Below are 21,827 nucleotides of genomic sequence, written 5' to 3'. Positions count from 1 at the left end.
TCCACACACTCAGGCCGAACCTCACCCATGAGTGAATCCGCAGAAAACCCAAGTATGTGAGATTTGTGACTGAAAACTCCAGTTTCAATGGAACAGGGAATGGGTGAACTCCCCCCTTCTCCCCCTGTTCCCAGCAATTTATTGGTCATGCCCACAAATCACTTCTGACTGGCACCAGATAATCTCATCAATGGCCATGATGCAGAGACTCATAAATTCTCTCGGAAGAGAGCATAAAACAACTAACCATAGCCATGCAACAAGACCCCTCAGCAAGCTGCTACATTCAGGGTGCCCTGAAGGAGGGCAGGTGAGACCACTCCCCGTCCCAAGTAGTCCGGTTCCAGCTTCCAAAAACCTCCAGATCTCACCCCCCGCCATGCCCATGGCTGCTCTCCACATGAACCTCACCCATGAGGGAACCTATTCCTGCATATCTCATATCTCATACCTCACACCACTAATATTCCAAGTGTACCACATTTGATGGGATTTAAAGTAGAAGTCAACCAATTTTAGAGGGAAATATTTTTTACAGATATAATATGTGTGTATCACTGTCACTATCACTATCATCCCGTTGTTTATCGATTTACTCGAGTGGGTATCAGTAACATCTCTGTTCATCCCAGCCCTGAGATTTTAGCAGCCTCCCCTACTCGTCTTTCCCAATGATTGGAGGCTCTTTCAGGGCCAGGGGAATGAGACCTGTTATTGTTACTGTTTTTCGCATATCGAATACGCCACAGGGAGCTTGCCAGGCTCTGCTGTGTGGGCAGGATACTCTCAGTAGCTTGCTGGGCTTCCCTCTTTGATTTTATGGAAAATGGGTAGAAAGTGTCTTATGATGTGTCCAGAAATATATATATATATGTATGTATATATATATATATATATATATATATATATATATACATGCACACAAGGTTCAACCTTTAACAACATGTTGGTGGTCACTTATAGAATGGCTCAATGGCCCCTGGGTGAAATACAACAATCTTCACACACTTTCTCAAATGAAATGTTTTTGGAGCATTTTCAGCAGTTTATTCATAATAAACAACGCAAAATAAATTATTTCAGTTCTGCTTTGTGGCAGATTTGGGGTTCGGGATGGAAACATCCGAAATACGGTGGTGGGAAGGTGTAACGGTGGTGGGATTGGTGTTCAAATATTAAATGTAATCAAATATTGTGAACTACTTTATAAAGATAAAATTAAATTTAAAAAGAACTTGAATGCAACAACTATAAATATATATATTAATTTTCGATTTAATGTCAATTCCTATAGACAGACTTTTTTAAATTTTCATTGTCACTGGGTATTTTTTAATTTCTTCTTTAATTTTTTAACTTAGTGTTTGTTGAGAAAAAATGTTGTTTAGCCTCCACATATTGAAATTTTATATCAGATGTGTTATCTGATCTGAGTATAGCTCTACCTGCTATTGTAAGTTAGAGGAGGAGGGCGATGTCCACACTGTGGGTGTGAGCTTCAATGAGGTCATAGTGTCCATAGTGATCACAGACAGGTACAACAGAGAGACTGTCCAGGTCTCCAGATGTAACCAATCAGAAAAGTGCCTGCCTCACAAGCTGTTGTGTCTTCTCTTCTCTCGCCTCTGACTAGAGGCAGGAAACACTAGTTCAGTGTCTCTCAACCTTTTTCAGACTGTGATCCCCTTCCAACCTTGTTTCCTTCTCATGCCCTTTACCTCATCGTACTTGTTGTCACCCTAATCTCATGCTGTGCTCCCCCAATTATAAGATTTTCATCTGTGGCCCTCTTGAAATATCCACAAGAAGCCACATGGCCTCCAGTTGAGAAATGCTGCTGTTGTGTGAACACAAACCCCGAAGTGGCCCCAGGTGTGGATAGGACAGATGCTCCCCAAGGCCAGAAGCCAAACAGAGCATCCTTATGAGGAAGTCGCAGGTATGATTTGTTCAGTTCCAAAGTTTCATAGTTGAATATCCCCTGTCACTAGAACTCAGGCTGCAAACTTCAGGAGTCACAGCCTAAGTTGTCAGTCCCCATCTTGGACAAGGGATGCACTAGCAAGATGGGAATAATCTGCTGGCCTGAGGCACCCCCAGAGGCAAGAGTTTATCTTCCCCTCAGTCCTAGCTCCTTGACTGCTGCTGGTGCATCTGCAGCTGTCAGCTCTCTCTGTCCACTTCCCCCAGTTCTACCGCCATGGACCACTATTCCCAGTGTCCCCTGGTTTCCCCAGCACAGCCTCTCAGTTTAGCCCACGCTGACAGCCCCTGTCCCTCTGGTAAGTCAGTGTTTGAGAGGCACCCCAATAATCTATTGACACTTATCCAGCCACTCCCACAGCCCCCTCCTCTCTCCCCATGAGGGCAGGGCTCCCTAAGGCCCGTGATTCACTTCCTTGGCCATTTAATCGACATGCAGGTATTTATTCCTCCCCCAATAAATCTTATTTTAAATGTAATTACCACTTCCTAATTATTTTATTGGTTGTTACTATTATCCTACCCTTGAGTTATTTATATATATTTTTGCATGACTGAGCATAAAGTTATGTTACTCTTTTCTACCCTGGACTCGGTGATGAGCTTTCAATATGCCACAGTGGTCTGTTTTGTTTGCTGTTTGGAGGCTGCACCCAGCTGTGCTCAGGTCTTACTTCTGGAACTGCACTCAGAGATCACTCCTAATGGGCTCTGGGGACCAGATGGGGTCCTGGGGATCTAGCCCTCATCAGGAGGGAGGGCTGAGGGAGGGCAAGCACACTGTGGGGGTGGGGGACACAAGGTCAACAAATGAAGACGATCTAAACAAGGCAGCAGGGAAGGCAGAAACTTCACAGGCTGATAATGTTCAATAATCTACTCCTTCCAGAACTTCCTGTCCTTGGTTTTCAAGACCTGTCATCTTGATCTTTTGATGGCTCCTCCCTGGTCCACCCAAGAATGATGAGCTGGTCTGAGAAGATAGTTGATACAATTTCTATTTTTCTGATTTTATTGAGTTATGTTTTGTGGCCTAGTACATGGTCTATTTTGGAAAATGTTCCTTGTGCACTGGAAAAGAATGTGCATTCTTTCTTTTTGGGGTATAAAGCCCTGTATAAGTCTATTAGACCTCTCTCTTCTATTTCTTCCTTCAGAGTCCATGTTTCCTTGCTGAGTTTTGTTCTTGTCGATCTATCCAGAGGTGATAGGGCAGTGTTGAAATCTCCGACTACTATTGTGCTGTTAACGATGTCCTCCTTAAAGTCTGTTAGGAGTTGTTTTAAGTATTTAGCCGGTCTCTCATTAGGTGCATATATGTTTAAGAGTGCTATTTCTTCCTGTTGCACATATCCCTTGACAAATAGGAAGTGACCTTTGCTGTCCCTTCTAATCTTTTTCAACCTGAAATCTATGTTGTCGGATACTAGTATGGCCATCCCAACTTTTTTGAGGGAGTTGTTTGCTTGCAGGATTGTTTTCCACCCTTGGACTTTGAGTCTGTGTTTGCTCTGACTGTTCAGGTGTGTTTCTTGCAGGCAGCAGAATGTTGGGTTTAGTTTCTGAATCCATTCTTCTACTCTGTGTCTCTTAATTGGTGCATTTAGGCCACTGACATTGAGAGAGATTACTGTCATGGAAAAAATAAATTTTTTAAAAATGATGAGCTGATTTCTATGACAAGATATATTGATGACAGTTAAGAAAATCCTTGGGGAAAACACTAAAGTGTGAATTAAAAGTTCTCATTATAAATGAAGTCACTTGCCTTGGACATGGCCAACCATACTTCAGACCCTGGCACCACTTAAGATCCATCAGGATAATTCCTGAAAACAGAGACAGGAATAAATCCTGAACACAGCCTGGAGGGGTTCCAATCCCCAAATAGCACCATAGCACTGTAGCACTGTCATCCCGTTATTCATTGATTTGCACGAGCAGGCACCAGTAACATCTCCATTGTGAGACTTGTTGTTACTGTTTTTGGCATATCGAATACACCATGGGTAGCTTGCCAGGCTCTGTCGTTTAGGAAGGATAGTCTCGGTCGCTTACTCGGTTCTCGGAGAGGGACGGAGAAATTGAACCTGGGTCAGCCACTTGCAAGGCAAACGCCCTACCCGCTGTGGAACCCCCAAATAAATAAAAATAAATGAAGTGGTTTAGTTTCTGTAAACTGATTTGTGTGGGAAAACAGAAAATGTGATTGCCCAGTGGTAGACCTTCAAACTCTAAGAGACAGAAAGAGAAGAAAAGCGCCTGCCATAGAGGGCTGGGGTGGGAGGTGGGGGGTTATAGGAGGCAACCTAAAGACACCTGTGCCAAGAAATGTACACTGGTGGAGGGATGGGTGTTCGAACCCTGTGTAACTGAAACCTAATCATGAACAACTTTGTAAAGGTCTACCTCAGAGTGATTCAATTAAAAAAAATAAATATTTTTTATTTATAGAAATAGGTCCGTGCTGATTTGAGTTTTGTTCGAAGGAAATAGCGCCATCTGGTGTCTGAGAGGAGGCGCAGACCCTTCTGTGCCCTGAGAGCCCCTGTGTGGTGCGGACCTCAGGATGAAAGCCACCCTCAACTGGAAAGCGGGTTGAGGGTGGGGGTGAAGCATTATTCTGGGCCAGGAATAAGAAGTCCAGAAAACTCCATCTCTGTTCATGTGCAGATTTAGCTTCAATGTGATTATGAAACTCCAACCCGGCTGGGGAGTCGCTGTAATCACTGAAAGGCCTGCCACTTTCTTCAGAGAAAGCAATCTGCGGGGAATTCCCACCTCCCCTCCGGATTTGCCTCTTCCTGTACCTCCGCTCTGCTTCCTGGTGCAGTGAGAAGAGGGGCCCCTTCCCGAGGCTCCGGGTGCCTCCAGGAACCCGTCCAGCTTCTCCCACGCTTGAATCTCCACCTGCTCTCCCTTTCTCCCAGCTTTGGCGCAGACCTGGCCCTTCTCCATCCACATCCTCTAAGCAGCCTGGAAATGAGCCACATTCCTGGTGCCACCGGGCTGGGAGCGCTGCCTTTGCTGGGTGCCCAGGCGGGGTCCCACTGCGACCAGCTCCTGGGCGCCCGCACAGCTTTACGAGCTCGCGGACACTGGACTCTTCCTGATGCACGCCGCCTCCTAAAGGCTCCAGGAAAAGACAGTGTCCCCTCACTTCACGTCATTTAACGGATCGAAACAAGATGCAAAGGGAAGAAAGCAAGGCCGGGTTCTGAGCCCTCCCCGACCAGTTCCTGAGCCTTGCAAACGGCTTGCCTGGTCGTGAGGCATGCTTGTGACCCCAGCCCTCCTTAGACCCACCGTGTCTCTGTGCGGGTCTGGGGGCCCGCAGTGCTCCCCGCGGGGGATCCGTGCCCGGAACCCCGAACAAGGTGTTCGGGATGGCCGTGGAGGAGGACCTGGGAGTGACCGTCAAAGGTCTTAAGCAAGTCCCATTTCCAGGAAACGAAACCGAAAGGGCTGAGGGTGCACCCGCCGGGTCCGGGCCGGGCGCTGCAGTCGGGGCCGCGGGGCAACGCCGGGATGGCCGCGCCGGGCTCCTTCCCGCTGCTGGTCGAGGGCTCCTGGGGCGCTGACCCCCCGCGGAACCTGAGCACCAAGTTGCAGATGTACTTCCAGAGCTCCAAGAGGTCGGGCGGCGGCGAGTGCGAGGTGCGCCCCTGTCCCGGGAGCCCGGGCCGCTTCCTGGTGCTGTTCTCCCCGGTGGACGGTGAGGCTCGGCGCGGGGAGTTGTGGGTGGTGGCGGGAGGGTCCGTCCTGGCGGGAGGGGGCAGCGGGGTCGGAGGGGGACCCCCGCAGGAGCGTCCCGCCCATGCTAGCAGAAGTAGGGGTCCGAGCTGGGCGTCAGTAGGAGCGTCCCGCCCATGCTACGAAGAGTAGGGGTCCGAGAGGGGCCACTGGCGGGAGGGTCTACCCCGACGGGGGAGAGCAGCGGGGTCCCAGGGGGCGCCGGCGGGAAAGTCCCGCCCAGAAGGAAGGGAGTAGGAGTCCGAGGGGGCCACTGGAAGAAGGTCCCGCCCAGTGGGGACAACTGGGTCCGAAGGCGGCGCGGGCAGGAGGGTTCCACCCAGGCGGGGGTCCGAGGGGCGCCGCACCGGCCCAGTGCGGGGGTCCCGAGATCAGGGAGCGGCTGAGAGCGCTGGTGAGCTCGGGAGGGGTCACCGCGCCCTTTGCAGGACCCGGCGGGTGCAGACTTGGGTGGGCTTCCTGAACGCGAGGGGCGAGCGGATTTCTTGGGAGAATTCCATGCAAACTGTTGCAGAGGGGGAAATCAGTTTAAGGCAGCCGGGAAGGGAGAGGGCAGGGCAGGCGGGCGCCCCGGTGGAGGTGGTGATGGTGGTGGTGCTGGGACTAGTGCTGGGGGCGGAAGGCTCAGTACCTCCAGGGCTGGCACGGGAAGGGCGCCCGCGGGCGCTCATGCTGGTAGGCAATAAAACAGAATTTGCACCTGTGCAGGTAGGAAGGAAGAGATCATGGGCATTTTATCAGATGTCGAAGTGGGGGGTGCTTTTATTAAAAACAGAACCGAACTGGGTCGGGGCGATAGTACAGCGGATAGGGCGCTTGCCTTGCACGCGGCTGACCCAGGTTCTATCCCTGGCACCCATGTAGTCCCCCGGTCCACCCAGGGTGATCCCTGCTTACAGAGCCAAGAGTAAGCCCTGAGCACCACCAGGTGCAGGCTGACGGTCGAACAAAACACTGGAGGTTTCCCCTCTAGGTGAAGCTGTGGGAGGAAGTTGTAGAGAAGTTTAGTGGAGACCACGGCCGGCTTGAATGACAAGGGGAATGAAACGTGCTGTAGCGCCATGTGTAGGGTTCTGGAACCTGAGGCCAGGCAAGCGTTCACAAGATAGTGGGAATAAACCAGTTTTATTCGGATGCCGTCACCGAGAAAGTGGATGGTGGACTTGTTCCCCAGATCCACCTTTCTCTGGGGCGTGGAGTTTAGAAAGGCTTTGGAGCAGCAGGCGGCAGGGAGGGGGAGAGCAGTATCCTGCCTATGCTCTGGGAATGCCACCCTGTGCAGAAGCCTCCACTGCAGGGCTCTGTTCCATCTGCCTGGGGGTGGGGTCTGTGTGACAGCATCTGAAACAGCATCTACTGCCTGTCCTTTTCTCTCATTTCTGATTGACTCATCAATCAGCACAAACACATCATTTACACAAACATTTCTTAATATTAGGAGAAAGGCAGAGCAAGGGGTGAGAGAAAGATCTAGAATTCTGTGGAGAACAAGATGGGGTTTATAATACCTATTCTTATACATTTTACCCACAACAGGAGGGGAGAGACTGATGGGAATCCGCTTTAGGGAACTGAGTGTTTCCTGTGGGGGTGGGGGCGGGGGCACTGATTTCTGCTGGGACAGACTGTGGCCCTCACACCTTTTAAGAGACTCAGTCTGTAGCCCAAGGGAAGACAAAGTGGCATCTTGAGCAGAGCAAGACGAGTGTGGGGTGAAGAGACATGTTTGTGCACTGCTCTGGATTTGCACCTGACCCTAAAGGACAGTCACTGCTCTGGAGAGAGGGGGGAGGAATCCTTGACTGTGAATTGTAGGTGGGTAGGAAGGGGCTGAGCACTGTGAGGAAGAGCTCCCTCCCGTGAGCTCGTGAGCAGTTGCTGTGCTTTGGGAGGGGAGAAAACAACACCCACTGTTTCTCCCCCTGCTCAAGGTGCCTGTGGGGTCGGCCCGGGAGCGGGGACAGCTGCTCCCAGAGCTGCCGTGTTCAGGTGGATTTCCTGGTCAGGCCTGTGGAAACTCTGACCCCGTGGCCTATCCTGCACTTAGAGCGTCTCTTTGGTCAGAAGAACCACAATGAAACTTACAGGGCCGTGATAACCGTGGAATGCTCTAGGCAGGACTGAAGCGGGGAAATGAAACCGAAAGAGCTCAGTGCCCAGAGAAGCGTGGAGGACACTGAGTAGAGGACAGAGACCTGCTTGGCCCAGAGCCGTGTGGAGACAAAGTCAGGGTCCAGGGTGTGAAGGTAGAGAGAATGAGTCACATGGCTGCCACGTTGAGGCTCTGGGTTCAATCTGGAAACTCAAATATGTAAAATAGCATTGCACTGTCATAGCACTGTCTTCCCATAGTTCATCAATTTGCTCAAGGGGGCACCAGTAACGTCTCCATTGTGAGACTTGTTGTAACTATTTTTGGCATATCCAATATGCCGCAGGTAGCTTGCCAGGCTCTGCCGTGTGGTTGTGATACTCTTGGTAGCTTGCCGGGCTCTCCGAGAAGAACAGAGGAATCGAAACTGGGTCAGCCACATGCAAGACAAATGCCCTACCCTCTTTGGTATCGTTCCAGTCAAAATACACAAAATAAATAGAACAAAAGTTCTCCCAGGATTGATCTCACCCTGGAAAACCCAGAGACAGCAGTGCTGTGTGAGTCATTTTCCTACTATCAACATTAGCACAAACCCTGTTCCTGGGGCACTTCTGTTCTTGCCCCCTCCCATTGTCCTCAGGGCAGAGCCCCTTGAGGGCCACAGAGCCTTGTATCTGACTGACAGCAGGTGAACAGACATAGATATTGGGGTCCTGGGGTGGGCCGAGGAATCTGCACTTGGGAGAGAGCAGCATGAGATGCACTAACGTAGGAGCACTAACCCTTTGTGTGTTGGGGAGAGAGTGGAAGCACCAGGGAAATAATGATACAACCCATAGTCAAGGAGTGGCCTTCCGGCCCCAGTGCTGCCATGGTGACCTCATTCTGTTCTAGCCTCACAGCAGAACTGAGTCCCCCTAAGACTTTCCGTCACAGCTCCCAGCCCACCTCCCCTTCTTCCCAGACAGCCCACCGGGCTGATCCAGTGACCCCCGCAGCACACACAGTTGTAACTTTCCTGTTCCAAGTTCTGAGAGAGAGGAAAAGTCTCTTTTCCTCTCAGAGTGGTCAGTAGGTAGCATGTTTTGGGGAACTGCTGACAGAGAAGACCTCTGCTGCTATCCAGGTCACGGTCCTCTCCTGCAGGGACACCCTTCATCCCCCACACCACTGAGTATGCTCCACAGTAAGGTTCAGAGTGGGGCGAGACTTGATCCCTGCAGTTCACCCAGTGTGAGTGAGCCCCAGCATGTCTGTGTGGAAGCCAGTGCTAGAAACAGAGACTAATAGGAAACTCTGTGTTAGAGTTACTGAATTTCTGGAAAGCTCAGTGAAAATTGAAGTAAGGTTTAAAGGGGGAAAAAAAAAACATTGAATTACAAAGTTACAAAGATATTTGTGATTGAGTTTTAGGCATAGTGTTCCAATACCGATCCCTTCGCCAGTGTCCATTTCTTTCCACCACTGTCCCAGTATCTCTCCTACTCCACCCCCAACCTGCTTCTCTGGCAGGCACATTGCCCCTCCTCAATTGTCCTGGGGTTCCCTTCTCTAATATACCCCCACCAATCCTGCAGTGGCAAGCTTCTGACTAAGTTCTTGAAGACCTGGTTTAGACCTGTGCATTCATCACTCTTTCTAGCCACAATTTGTCTCCTGATTCTTACCAGTCTTTTCATGGTAGGGGAAACCATCGACCTCTTAAAATTTAACATGGGTGTTTAGTGACGAGAAAAATGTCCCCAAAGCAAGGGGCTGCCATCAGAGTTCAGCTCCTTTCCTCCCAGACCCTCATTGGAAGTCACTTGCTGGAATCATTGCCTTTCTTAAAATAGTGCTGCCCATTCATACATACACAATTTTAGAAGGCACATTTGGAGGTTTGGACGAGGTTCAAAGTCTAGGGAATGAAAGGGAATGCAGTACAAAGTCCACAGCTCCAGGAAGTGTCTGCCAAACAAGTGTATTTTCTTGTTTCAGAGATTTCCTCAGTCCCCTGTGCTCAGTCTGGCCAAAGACAGCCCTCGGGGGTCTATGGGCAGCCAGTGCCCTCCTCACAGAGCATGAAATTAAAGTCTATGAAAAAGTCTCCAAATCTCCTTATTGAAAATGTATTTATTTGCTTTCATACCGGAAGGCGTTTTTGCCAAATGTAGAATTCTAGGTGGATAGTTTCTTTATTTCCAGCACTTTACAGATGCGGTCCATGGTCTCTCTGGTTCCCAACTTCTGAGAATAAAGCTTCAGTCGTTATAGTTACTGTTCTAAAGTGGTGTGTGTTTTTCCCGCATCCTTTTAAGGCCTTTAAAATAAAGTTTTTATTTTGTTTGAAGTAAAAGAAAACACCAGTAGCTGTTGTCTCCTTCCACCTCTCTTCTCATCACCCAGAATTTTCCCTTCTGGAAATCTCAGTTGTCTTTTCTTTTTCTCAGAGTCCACTAGATTATACTAAGTTTCTTTGTTCATCTACTTTGTTTCCATGTGTTCCATATGTAGAAAAAGTCATCTGATCTTTGTCTTTCTCCTTCTGACTTACTATGTGTTGTACAATTCCCTGAAATTGCTTTAGTTCACTGAAAATGTTAGAATTTTATACTTTTTTTTGTAGTTGAATAGAATTCCAAATTATGTAGATAACACATCTTTATCCAATCATCTATCAGGAATCTTAAGTGGTTTCCATATGTTAGGATGAAATAAACTTAGAGGGTCATGTGGAAATCAGGGGTCTCTGCTGCTCACACAGGTATTCCCCTGGGGTTGCAAACCTGACTTTATGGCTAGCATATCTTTAATTAAGGTTCTCATTGGTGGTCACACACTCTTGTTGTGTTGATACACAATTGATCTGTTCCTAAAAGTGCTTGCAGTTCCAGCTAATAAAGCCACTGAGACCTTAATGAAATTGGCAAGTCAAGCTCTTGTAACTTATCAAGATCTTAGTTCACTTTTTTTAGAACTAAAGGCTCACCTCTGGTCATGCACTGAGTTCATAGCCATTCCAAGCAGAAATTAGGAACAGGACCTCTTAGTGTCCCATTCTCAGAACTGAGCAAAGATAAATAGGTCATAAACCACAAAATTAAGACAAGAACAGAACAAGTGAACAAGTATTATCAGGTTGTGTGAGCAGAAACTGGAAAGCAGAAACAATAGTAAATGTTATGTGGAACCTAAAATGAATTATTTTAATCACTGATTATAATAAACACTGTATATATTAGCAACCATTGTATATGTTAAATGAAAATTGTTCACCTCAAGAAGCAAGTAGCCTGTAACTAGCATATAAAACCCCATGTAAACTCCACCCTGGCCTTGATCCTTTTTGACAATAGCCCCCCCAAGTCCATGAGCACAAATCAACAGGGCCCCCCCTACTTCTCAAATGTTTCTTAGTCAAATATTGTAATAGTTCCACACTTGGAGGTGCTCCAGGGCTGCCAAGGTCACACCCAACTGTGAATGGAGACTGTTCAGTGCTGAGATCAAACCCAGGGTTTTTGATTTCAGGCAAGTGATTTATACTTCAGCTACAACTCCAGCCCCTAAGCTTCTGCCATGTTCATTGTACATATCTTTTGCTGAAAATGGACTCAACCATTAATGATATGATGTCTGTGGGAGTCATGGAAAACTTTGTAAATAAATATTGCTTTATTTGATCTAAAATTTTAGTTCGGAAGAGAGTTCTGGAGAGAGAGAATCATGAGTTGGCATGGTCAGGAAATGGACCGTTTAAGTTAACTCTCAACTTGCCCACAACCACATATGAAGCTAATGATTTTGACAATGGGAAACCTCCAACACAGGTAAGTAAAGTAGAGGAGATTCTCACAAGGTGTGTGGGATGGAATCCCATTATGAAAAATGGAGTGAGTGAGAAGTATAAATTGAATGGGAATGAGAAAAGCAACCAACAGTGTGAAGGAAGGAAGGGTGGTGATAGGAAAGGTATATGGAACAATGAATGAGGGAACACTTTCTTTTTGATATTGGACATGTATGGAAAAAGTACCAGAGACATTTTTCTCAGGGAAAGAAATGATTAATGACTTCTTATTGACACTTTTTTGTTTGGGTTTCAGGAACCCAAGTCTGAAGACCTTGTCAAACAACCAGGTAAGGTCTCATTGACTGAGAAATTTTACTTTTATTCAAGATGGTACTTAAGAGATCATCACCCTGTTCTTGAAAACACTTTGCTAAGATTTTCATAGATAAACATATCATTTACTTCTTTTGTTCCTGGACAATCAGATGTGTCAGAAGAAATGGATACAATCCACTGCGTTGATAAAAGATCAGAAAACATTGAACATACCACAAAAGAACCTGTTTCATCTTTGGTTGTATTTGAAAATCTCAGTACCACTGTTGAGGATATGATGTTGACCTTGTTAGTGGAGAATGTAAGTGGATTGTCCAGTGATGAGTTTCAAATAGAAGTAATACGAGATTTTCAAGTTGCCGTAGTGACCTTTCAAAAGCAAATAGGTAAGACAGAATGACACTTCATTTGTAAGTTCTCTTTGTACTGTATTTGGGGATTTGTGACTTGCAGAGAGTCTGACTCATTTAGTGGCTATTTAGAGAAAATTTTAAGTTAATATAACTTTAATACTAAAAAGGGATCAAATTAACATTAAAATAAAAAAATTCAAGTTCTGCTATGTTAACTAGGTTGATTGTTATTGTACTAGTTTTTATTCTTTTTTGGGGGGGGCACACCCTGTGGTTCTCCGGGGTTACTCTTGGCTCTGTGCTCAGGAGCTACTCATGGTGGGCTCAGGGGGCCATATGGGGTACCAGGAATAAGCCCAGGTCAGCTATGCAAGACAAGCATTCTACCCACTGTGTTATACTAGTTTTTTAGAAGCATGTGAGGCAGAAAGATAATACATTGGGTTGGAGCAATAGTGCATCAGGAAGGGTGCTTTCCTTGCATGCAGCCAGCCCAGGTTTGATCCTCAATACCCCATATGGTTCCCCAAGCACTGCCAGGAATAATGCCTGGGTGCTGAGCCAGGAGTAACCACTGAGCACCAGGGGTGTGACACTCCCCACCCCTGCACTCAAGAAAAGCTAACGCACTCAAACAGTAACTAAAGTCTAAGGTTATTAAATTGATTCCAACTGAGGAGTCAGCATTTTCTCATGTGCTATATATGGAGAAAGTCAATATTGACCTGGTACCAAACTAGACTTACACAGTATTAATAGTAATATTAATTAATAGTAATATTAATAGTAATTAACAATCACTCATATAGTATTTACTATGAGCTTTGTACCACATTAAGCTCTTTATCTGTGTTTATTTGTTCCTCTTAATTCTTAGTTTATTATCGTTATTATTGTCTCCTCCCCATTCCCCATTTTGCAATGGAGCAAACAGAAGCACAGAGAAGCTAATACATGGAGCAACTGGATTTGAACCCAGGTGCCCATTTCTATACCTGTGCTTCTTGGAACTTATATTCCATATACAGGATGAGTAACAGTGTGCCATGCAGAAAATGAGTGTTCTTTTAGGTCATTGTGGAGAGTCCACATACAGTGGTTGAGTTTAGAAGACTTGTTTCTGAAGAGACAAGGACATTTTCCAGTTCCTGATCCTGATTGTTCAATGCAATGATTGTGAATCCAGTTATAGAGTCAATATTCTGTTCTGTCTGTAACTAACTATATGAGTAGGTCTATCCCCATGGACTTCCCTTTCCTCATCTGTAAAATGGGGATTCTAATACCTACCTAATCCAGTTTCTGTGAGAATTTAGTGAGATAATGTATGAAAGCTCTTCACAGAATAACTTAGACAAGGTAAGGTATCTCCCTTTAAAAGGGGAGATATACTTATTTCAAGTGTACCTTACAAATAACTTACTGTTAGCCTATATGGACTTGGTTTTGTTTATTGATGAGAAATCTTGAACTACTGCTATCACCAGTCACTTGTCGGGGTGCTGTGAGTACAGAGATTAATTGTTCCTGGTTCCTAAGCCTGAGAAGCTCATGTGGAAATGAATGGAAAAGATGAAAGAGGAGGAACTACCTCCTGAGATCTGAACAGAGGCCATCAGGGTGGGAGCAGAGGGGCCCAGTAAGACTTGATTTTTCTGCTCTCTTCTATAGTATTAAGTCTCTAGCAACACCAATTCCCTAGTACGTGCTGCTTCATGCCACTGATGTCTCCTCTGCTGGAAATGTTTCCTTCCCTGATCTATTCTGCAAATTCCTTCTCATCCTTGGAATCCCAGGCACACTTACTCTGGGCAGCCTTGACTGATTCCCAGTCAAGCCCTCCCACCTCACTCACTCAGAGAAAAGGCAATTTGTTTACTTTCCAGACTTTCTTCTCTCCAAGATGCTTGTTCTGCAAGGTGTGTTACATTCATCTCCGATATACACATCCTAGCAAATTCTGTGCTGAAGCTTCATAGGCCCATCATCATCTGAAAGAGATAATTGGATTGAGTCCTGAAGGTAGAATAAGACAAAATGAAAAATGAAGAAGGCATTTTGGCATAGGAGATTATATATGCAAAGGAAAATGAGAAGGGGTTTTCAGTATATTCTAAGTTTTGTGACCACATGGAAACTAAAAGGAAAGACAGAAAATACATACATTGTAAGCCTAACCCAAGAGTATGAACTCATGCCTGCTAGTAATGGGGAACCATGACGGCACTTGAGAAGAGCAGAAATGAGGATATGTATTGTAGAGCAAACACTCAGGGAAATGAGAATATCTGTATTGTAGAGAAATCACTCTAGGTTGGGGAGGGCTGGGACTGGTGGCAGGTAAAACTTGCACATTTCTCATGAAAAAAAAAACCAGTTTTTATGGCATGTTATGTGAATTCTCATGTAGGAATTAAGATCTAGCATCTTAAATTCGTGGTTTAGCTTTCATTATTATCTCAACTAATATTGTTTTTCCTGTATATTATAAAGATATGGTCATAATTTTCTTATTTAGTCACTTGTTTTTATTTGTAGATATCATGAAGTTTATTGATGATTGTGCCAAGCACCATACAGTGAAAAACCTTTGTCCACGACTTCTGGAAGTAACAAAAACAATCAGGGTTGAAAACTTGCCACCTGGTGTGGAGGATCAGAATTTAAAAGAATTTTTTGAAAATCCCCAAATTGGAGGGGGGAGAGTTTTAAGGGTTGAATGTTTTCCTGAAGAAAGCTCAGCTCTGATTGAATTCTTTGACAAAAAAGGTAACATCTTTAGCTTGATTTTGTTCATATTACATGGTATGAGCTTAACCATTTTAGCTGATGTGAAGAGTTAGCAGTTAATTGCTTTATTTTTATTTATGTTATACATAGCACAGAGGGTAGGGCGTTTGCCTTGCATGTAGCTGACCTGGGTTCGATTCCCCTGTCCCTCTCAGAAAGCCCAGCAAGCTACCGAGAGTATCCCGCCTGCACAGCAGAGCCTGGCAAGTTACCGGTGGATATGCCAAAAACAGTAACAACAAGTCTCACAATAGAGACGTTACTGATGCTCGCTTGAGCAAATCGATGAACAATGGGATGACAGTGCTACAGTGCTATATATATCATTGTAAATCCAATTAGTAACTCTATCTGAGTTATGATTAGCAATGAGTTTGACAGTGTTAAAGATGCAATGTCAAGTTTTTCATAGGTGTGAGGGAACTTCCTTTTGAGTGTCCAGCTGTGTTAGAATGAAAAATAAGTAGTTCTTAGAGTATTTGAAATTTTGTATTACAAAAAAGAGATTATTAGTGTTTTAGCTAAATATTTATTAGACCTTCTTATTCAACAAGTTGGGTAGAGAAGTACTCAAAACCACACATTGCTTCTGTAAAGTATCATTTCTTCCTGTCTGTGAATATTATTCAGAAACAAGTAAGTGGGATGAAAGGAAACATCATAAGGGAAGAACACATGGCCAAAGGCAACAGAACCTGAGAACTGGTTTACACAACATGATTTACCCGGTGGAGTATGACAGGACTGGGAAAGATGCGCAGGAGACTCTGGGGCAGGATGTGGTGGTGGAACATTGTACGCTTGAAACCCTATTATGAGCAGCATTGTAAAGACAGTGACTGATTTTTTTAATTGGAAAAAATTAAATCCATAGCGTAGTTTTATATGATCCATGATGCCTTCCTGATTGTTTGGTTGTTCTTTGCGATGACCCTGTGCAAATCTTGTTCCATTGAACCTGAGAGTTTTATAGAGGTTGCCAGTTCTCTGAGACAGGTGCAAAGTCACCTTAAAGATTACATTGATGGTCAGAAGTTGAGGCTGAGTGTTAGCAACTAGGAGATCCTCTTAACAGAAGAATAACTTTGTGTCTGGAAGTAGAGGGTCATGTGGCATGCTACCCTTAAGATAGCTCCTTAGGTAGGGGGAAACATTTTTTTTTCTTTTTGGGTCACACCTGGCAATGCACAGGGGTTACTCCTGGCTCTGCACTCGGAATCACCCCCAGCAGTGCTCAGAGGACTATATGGGATGCTGGGAATCGAACCCAGGTTGGCCATATGCAAGGCAAATGCCCTACCCGCTGTACTATTGCTCCAGTCCCAGGGGAAACTTTTTTTTTTGCCTTTTGGGTCACACCCGGCAATGCACAGGGGTTACTCCTGGCTCATGAACTCAGGAATTACTCCTGGCGGTGCTCAGGGGACCATATGGGATGCTGGGAATCGAACCCGGGTCGGCCCCGTGCAAGGCAAATGCCCTACCCGCTGTGCTATTGCTCCAGCCCCGCCAGGGGGAAACTTTTTAAGTTGGAAAACTGGAGTTAAAGAATGTTTGAATAAACTAGAATCAAAGATGTGTTTTTATTGAGCAAAGGGGAAAAAAAAAGACTTCTGTCATGTGTTCCTTAAATATTCACCAGTCTGATATGGGGCCTGGACAACATAAAGTTCCCCAGCATAGAAGTCAACCTCCAAGCCTGCCATGGCATTGCTAGTTCCAACAGTTGGATAGCATGAGACAGCTGAGTGACCTCCACAATGTCTGTTTCATGTGCCCAGTGGCTAATAGGAACGCTTTCAGGATTATGTTAGGCCAAAGGCCCCATGACACGTGTAGGGTTTTGCCAAGTGCCCACTTCACCCTGCCTTGTAAAAAATTACAAAGGCATGCGCACAGGAGAGGATGATATGATGTCTGTTGTGTTGTTGTGTTGTTCACAGGCTCTCAGGGCAGTTCTTTCTCTCGTGCGTGCGCTGCTCATGTTCGGTGCTCTCGAGCCGCTGTGTATGGACTGGATTGGGATGGCTCTTCCTTGTGCTCTGCTTCTGTGTGTGCACTGTGCTCTCTTCTGTCTGTTTCTCTATCTCTGTCTCTGTAGTCTCTCCTCTGGTCTCTTCCGACCTCTCTCTCTGCTTCTACGTCTTCTCTCTTGCTTCTGTATCTTCTTTCTGCTTCTGCTCTGCTTCTGTGTCTACTCCCCTCTGTGTCTTCTCTCTTCCGTGTCTTCTCTCGTGTCTTCTGTCTTGCCTCTGTCTTTCTCCCTCACTTCTGTGTCTTCTCCTGTCTGTGTCCTGCTGCCTCTGTCTGTGTCCTGCTGCCTCTTCTGTCTCTACTGTCTCCTCTTCTGTCTCTGCTGTCCCCATTCTTCCTCCACAGTCTTAGTTTATATAGCAATCACATAGGACGGTAACATAAAGGTGGGTTGACATTAACAAATCAACAAAGAGGGGTAAAACCACTCCTCCAGGAGATTAACAAAAATATAATATAAAGAGATTACTCCAGATTACTAGGAGATCCACTCAAGGGTGGGATCCAAGCAAGGGTGTGTCAGGGTGTGTCACTTTCTTCCTTCCTCAGCTAGTAATCCACTTAAATAGTTGTAGTAAATCTACTTCAAATATTTCTAGCAATGTCATTCTGTATGTATCAAACTTAAAGTTTGGTTCTTTCTGAGGACATCTCACTATATTTTCTAGACCACAGTCCTCGGGTCAGGTTAGTCCTCCTAACCCCAGCAGGGTCCTAATCTCGTCGTTACTTTTGGATCATGACAGCATTTGTCTATGACCATGTTCTCAACTTATAGTTGAGTATTGTGGCACTTTGGCCTAGCCCATTTCGATGCCAGGGTAGCTCACAGCTTGTCCTGGGTCCATTCTGTCCCTCATCAGGACCCTGCTTTTGGGGTGCTATGAACTAAGGGCAACTAAGTTGAGAAAGCAGATGCCCAGGAGTAAATATTATTGGAGTCAATTAGCTCCCAAGTTACAAAGCATAATATTAACAGTCTTCCTGTGTCCATACAGAAAGGACATTTCTTTAAGGTAAACTAAGTTCCCTGCGGCAAAGCTAAAGGGACAAACCCAATGTTATCCTACACTGCCCTCTTGCACCATCTGACTGTTGAGCTCACCTCCTCTTCACACTCACATTCCCTCTTCTAAATGGTCTAGGATACACAGATGTCCTTGTAATCTGTTTTTAAAATGAGAAAACAGGGGTGCAGAGAGGTAACATCTCACTAATGTTATACAGTTAGTAATGATGGGGGCAGCATTTGAATCTGGCTAGTTTGGCCCCAGAAAATATTGCTTTGAACATTTTCATTTTTTCCCCAATATCCTCTTCACCTATCACATTAAATTTTTTCATATAGAATATTACAGCACTTAGTCCTAAACTAAGTTCCTCCTCAGCTGGGAGAATTCTTTTTTTCTCCTTCATTTTCCAATAATTTTTTATTTTCTGACGATGATGAAGATAGTTCATTGCATTCATAAGTGGTCTGGAGCGATAGCACGGCGGGTAAGGCTTTCTTTGCCTTGTAGGTGGCTGACCCGGGTTCGATTCCTTGGTCCCTTTCAGAGATCCCGGCAAGCTACCCAGAGTATCTCACCCACACGGCAGAGCCTGGCAAGCTACCTACCCATGGCATATTTGATATGCCAAAAACAGTAACAACAAGTTTCAGAATGGAGACGTTACTGGTGCCTGCTAGAGCAAATCGATGAGCAAGGGGATGACAGTGACAATTTTTATTTTCTAAAAAAAAATAATAAAAGTATTTCAGCACTAAAGCAGGCATTAATAATAAGTATTATAGTATTATAGATAAAACTGGATTAAAATTTGATTTTAGCAGTACTATTCAGTATTGTTTTATGCAGATTATTTGAGAAGTATAAGACATTATCCTTTGAAGTAGTTTGCTTCATCTTCACAAAATATAATCTACACAATCTTCAGGGATGGACTCTTATGTAGATTTTTGCTGTGATTATGCCATAGTTCTCACTGAATCTGCTTAGTAGCCTGCACAGATAGATGCAGCTGCACTTTCTAGTACGGAGGAAACAGAATTCAGACTTGAAAGCACATTAGGTGACGCTGGTGATGTTATTGGGTCAGCAATTACAAGTTCACATATTGACTATGGTGCTTACTAGCCCTGAGATCTTGTGCAAGTTACTATAATCTACCAATGCTTCTGTTTTCTGAAGTCATAGCTTATGTTACTACTTTCCTCTTAGCAATATTGTGAGGTATAAAGGAATAAAATGATACCCAGAGTGTGACCATTATGTGTGTGGCTGTGTGGCCACTGGTACTTCCCTGGCTTAGGGCCTGCATAAGACCATGTCTTGCAGCTGAAGTTTTATGTGTGGGCTTCTGTTCAGAATGCAGCTTTCCCACATTCTTTTTGTGACTACTGGATACTTCTATGGGAGCTAATTACCCACAGCTGAAGCTTTTTCTGACATTATTGCACAAGCATGCCTGCTTTCTCTTTTATTTGTAGTTTATTTTTGTTTGGGGGAGCCAGGCCTGACTGTGCTCGAGGATTACTACTCATTCTGTGCTCAGTGATCACTCCTGGGGGTGGTAAGGAGTGTATATATGGTGCTGGGGGATTGAACCAGGATCAGCTTCATGCAATGCACCTTACCCACTGTGCTCTTTCTCCAACTCAAGCATGTCTTTTTTTTTCCTGTGGAGGACACAAAAAGCCAGGAGGACACACCTGGTTGTCCCTGAGCACAGCATTATTTTGGCACTGCACTCAGGGATCACTCCTGGTGGGCTCAGGGGACCATATTGGGTGCTGGGGATCAAACCTGGGTCAACTGTGTGCAAGGCAAGCACCCTAGCAAGTGCCCTACTTTTATTCCAGCCCCACCCCAAGCATGTCTCTTAATCCAGAGTTTTTGAGGGCAGGGGAGGGATGTTTCTAAGCAGTGCTCGGAGGTCTGGGGTCTGGGGGTCTGCTTCATCAGTGCTCAGTCACTTTATCCTGGCTCAATGTGAGGGTCAGACACTGCAGCGTTGCTCAGTCTGTGGTGCAGAGAAGCACTAGGGACTCCATAGCAGTGCTCAGGATAACCCAAGGTGGTCACCTATTAATTCTAGTTTGTTTCATTATTGGATCCATTGTACCTGTGTCCAACAAAAACACAAAATAAGCAGTGATTTGGGATAGCAGAAAGCACTCCTTCACCTCCTTCACGAGGGTGCACATGCCAACACAATATTTACACAATATACCCTGAGGTGGTCCCAGTGACACTGGCAAGAGGGACTTAGTGTCCTGGAAGAAGAATGTCAGAAGTTAGGCCCTCAGATGCCCATGGCAGGATTCTTCCAGAGGCTGTGGAGCCACTGGTAGAGGGAAAATAACTTGATTTGGGGTCACATGAACACTGACCTGAATCCTACTGCAGATATTCTCATCTATATGAAACATTTTAATTTGTATAACTTTTCCTATCCTAGGTTTTATCATTTGTAAAAGGGATAGAATAATACTTCCTTTTTATCAGAGGTTACTGTCAGGAGTCAATGAATTAAATATAGGTGAAGCACTTAGCCTAGCATGACGCATGGTTCACTATCATGACGCCTATTCCTGCTCTTAGAGACGACAGTGAAAGCTAAGTTATGCATAAGGCTGAAGATGGTGGGTCCGCAAAGGAGAAGCACATCACTTTCATATAAGCTTCATTTTGGTCTTTTTGGTTTTGTTTTCGATATTTTTCCTCCCACCCCACTTTACTTAAACACTGTGGTTTACTGACTTGTTCATGATGATTTGTTACAGGCATTCAGTATTCCAACACCAATCCCACTGTCACCTTCCTTCCACCATTGTCTCCAATTTTCCAACCAACCTTCAAGCATGCCCCCCATAGCAGGCCCACAGTCATTTATTTTATATTGCCTGTTACCAATAAATTACTAATGGAATGATCAAAACCATTTTCCTTAGAAGAAGATTATTTGAAACGGTTGTATCTCACCATGGGGACATTAAATCCAAGTCTGAGGACTTAGTTCTCAGACTAGGTTACTAAACTGTTGTTGCAAGTTAAACTCTCTGTTAATGTTTTTATTAGTCAAGATAGGTTGGCTTCTATGTTACATACCATCGAATCTGGTGTGCTACTAACTGAATTGCCAGTGCTGTAGAGTCAGGAGATGTTGCTCAAAAAAATCCAGAATATTTAACTGGACAGCCCACCTGGAGGCAAATTTATAACTAGGCAACAAAAAGGCTTCATTTTACACAACAAAAACACTTTACACAGAGACAAACATTGTCTACAGTATTGTGGCCAAGCTTCTAAATATTTCATATCATGGTGGTGATAAAGTTATATCAGAGGAGTATAAAACAATCTATTTAACGTCAACATAGAGTGATCTTTCCTAGTAAGTTTGAACCATAAACATGGGATATTTGTGCAGAGTTTATCCATATCATTCCTATTTGATTACTTTAAAAGAGTCCTGATATTTAGTTTACTGTCATATTAAAATTCTACAAACATTAGAATTTTTCTCTGTAGTAGGAAAAATTTTGTTTTTCCATAAGAAACACATCACAGGGGCTGGAGCAATAACACAGCAGGTAGGGCATTTGCCTTGCACGTGGCAGACCCGGGTTTGATTCTCAACATCCCATATGGTCCCCTGAGCACCACCAGAGGTAATTCCTGAGTGCAGAGCCAGGAGTGACCCC

At 45.0% G+C, this 21,827-nt stretch overlaps 1 protein-coding gene across 1 annotated transcript in view; it reads left to right on the top strand.

Moving 5' to 3' along the window:
- The first annotated feature begins 5,263 nt into the window (after window positions 1-5,263).
- The window catches only part of LOC101553068 (protein mono-ADP-ribosyltransferase PARP14), a 49,177-nt gene continuing 32,613 nt past the window's right edge, over window positions 5,264-21,827 (top strand). Inside the window, exons 1-5 of the mRNA XM_004606674.2 lie at window positions 5,264-5,698; window positions 11,510-11,643; window positions 11,920-11,953; window positions 12,092-12,328; window positions 14,834-15,064. Coding sequence (XP_004606731.2) covers window positions 5,512-5,698; window positions 11,510-11,643; window positions 11,920-11,953; window positions 12,092-12,328; window positions 14,834-15,064 — 823 coding nt within the window. The 5' untranslated portion in view covers window positions 5,264-5,511. The remainder of the gene's footprint in view (window positions 5,699-11,509; window positions 11,644-11,919; window positions 11,954-12,091; window positions 12,329-14,833; window positions 15,065-21,827) is intronic.

Source organism: Sorex araneus, chromosome 2 (assembly GCF_027595985.1).
Source record: "Sorex araneus isolate mSorAra2 chromosome 2, mSorAra2.pri, whole genome shotgun sequence".
Taxonomy (NCBI): domain Eukaryota; kingdom Metazoa; phylum Chordata; class Mammalia; order Eulipotyphla; family Soricidae; genus Sorex; species Sorex araneus.
This window is presented reverse-complemented; position numbering and strand designations above follow the sequence as displayed.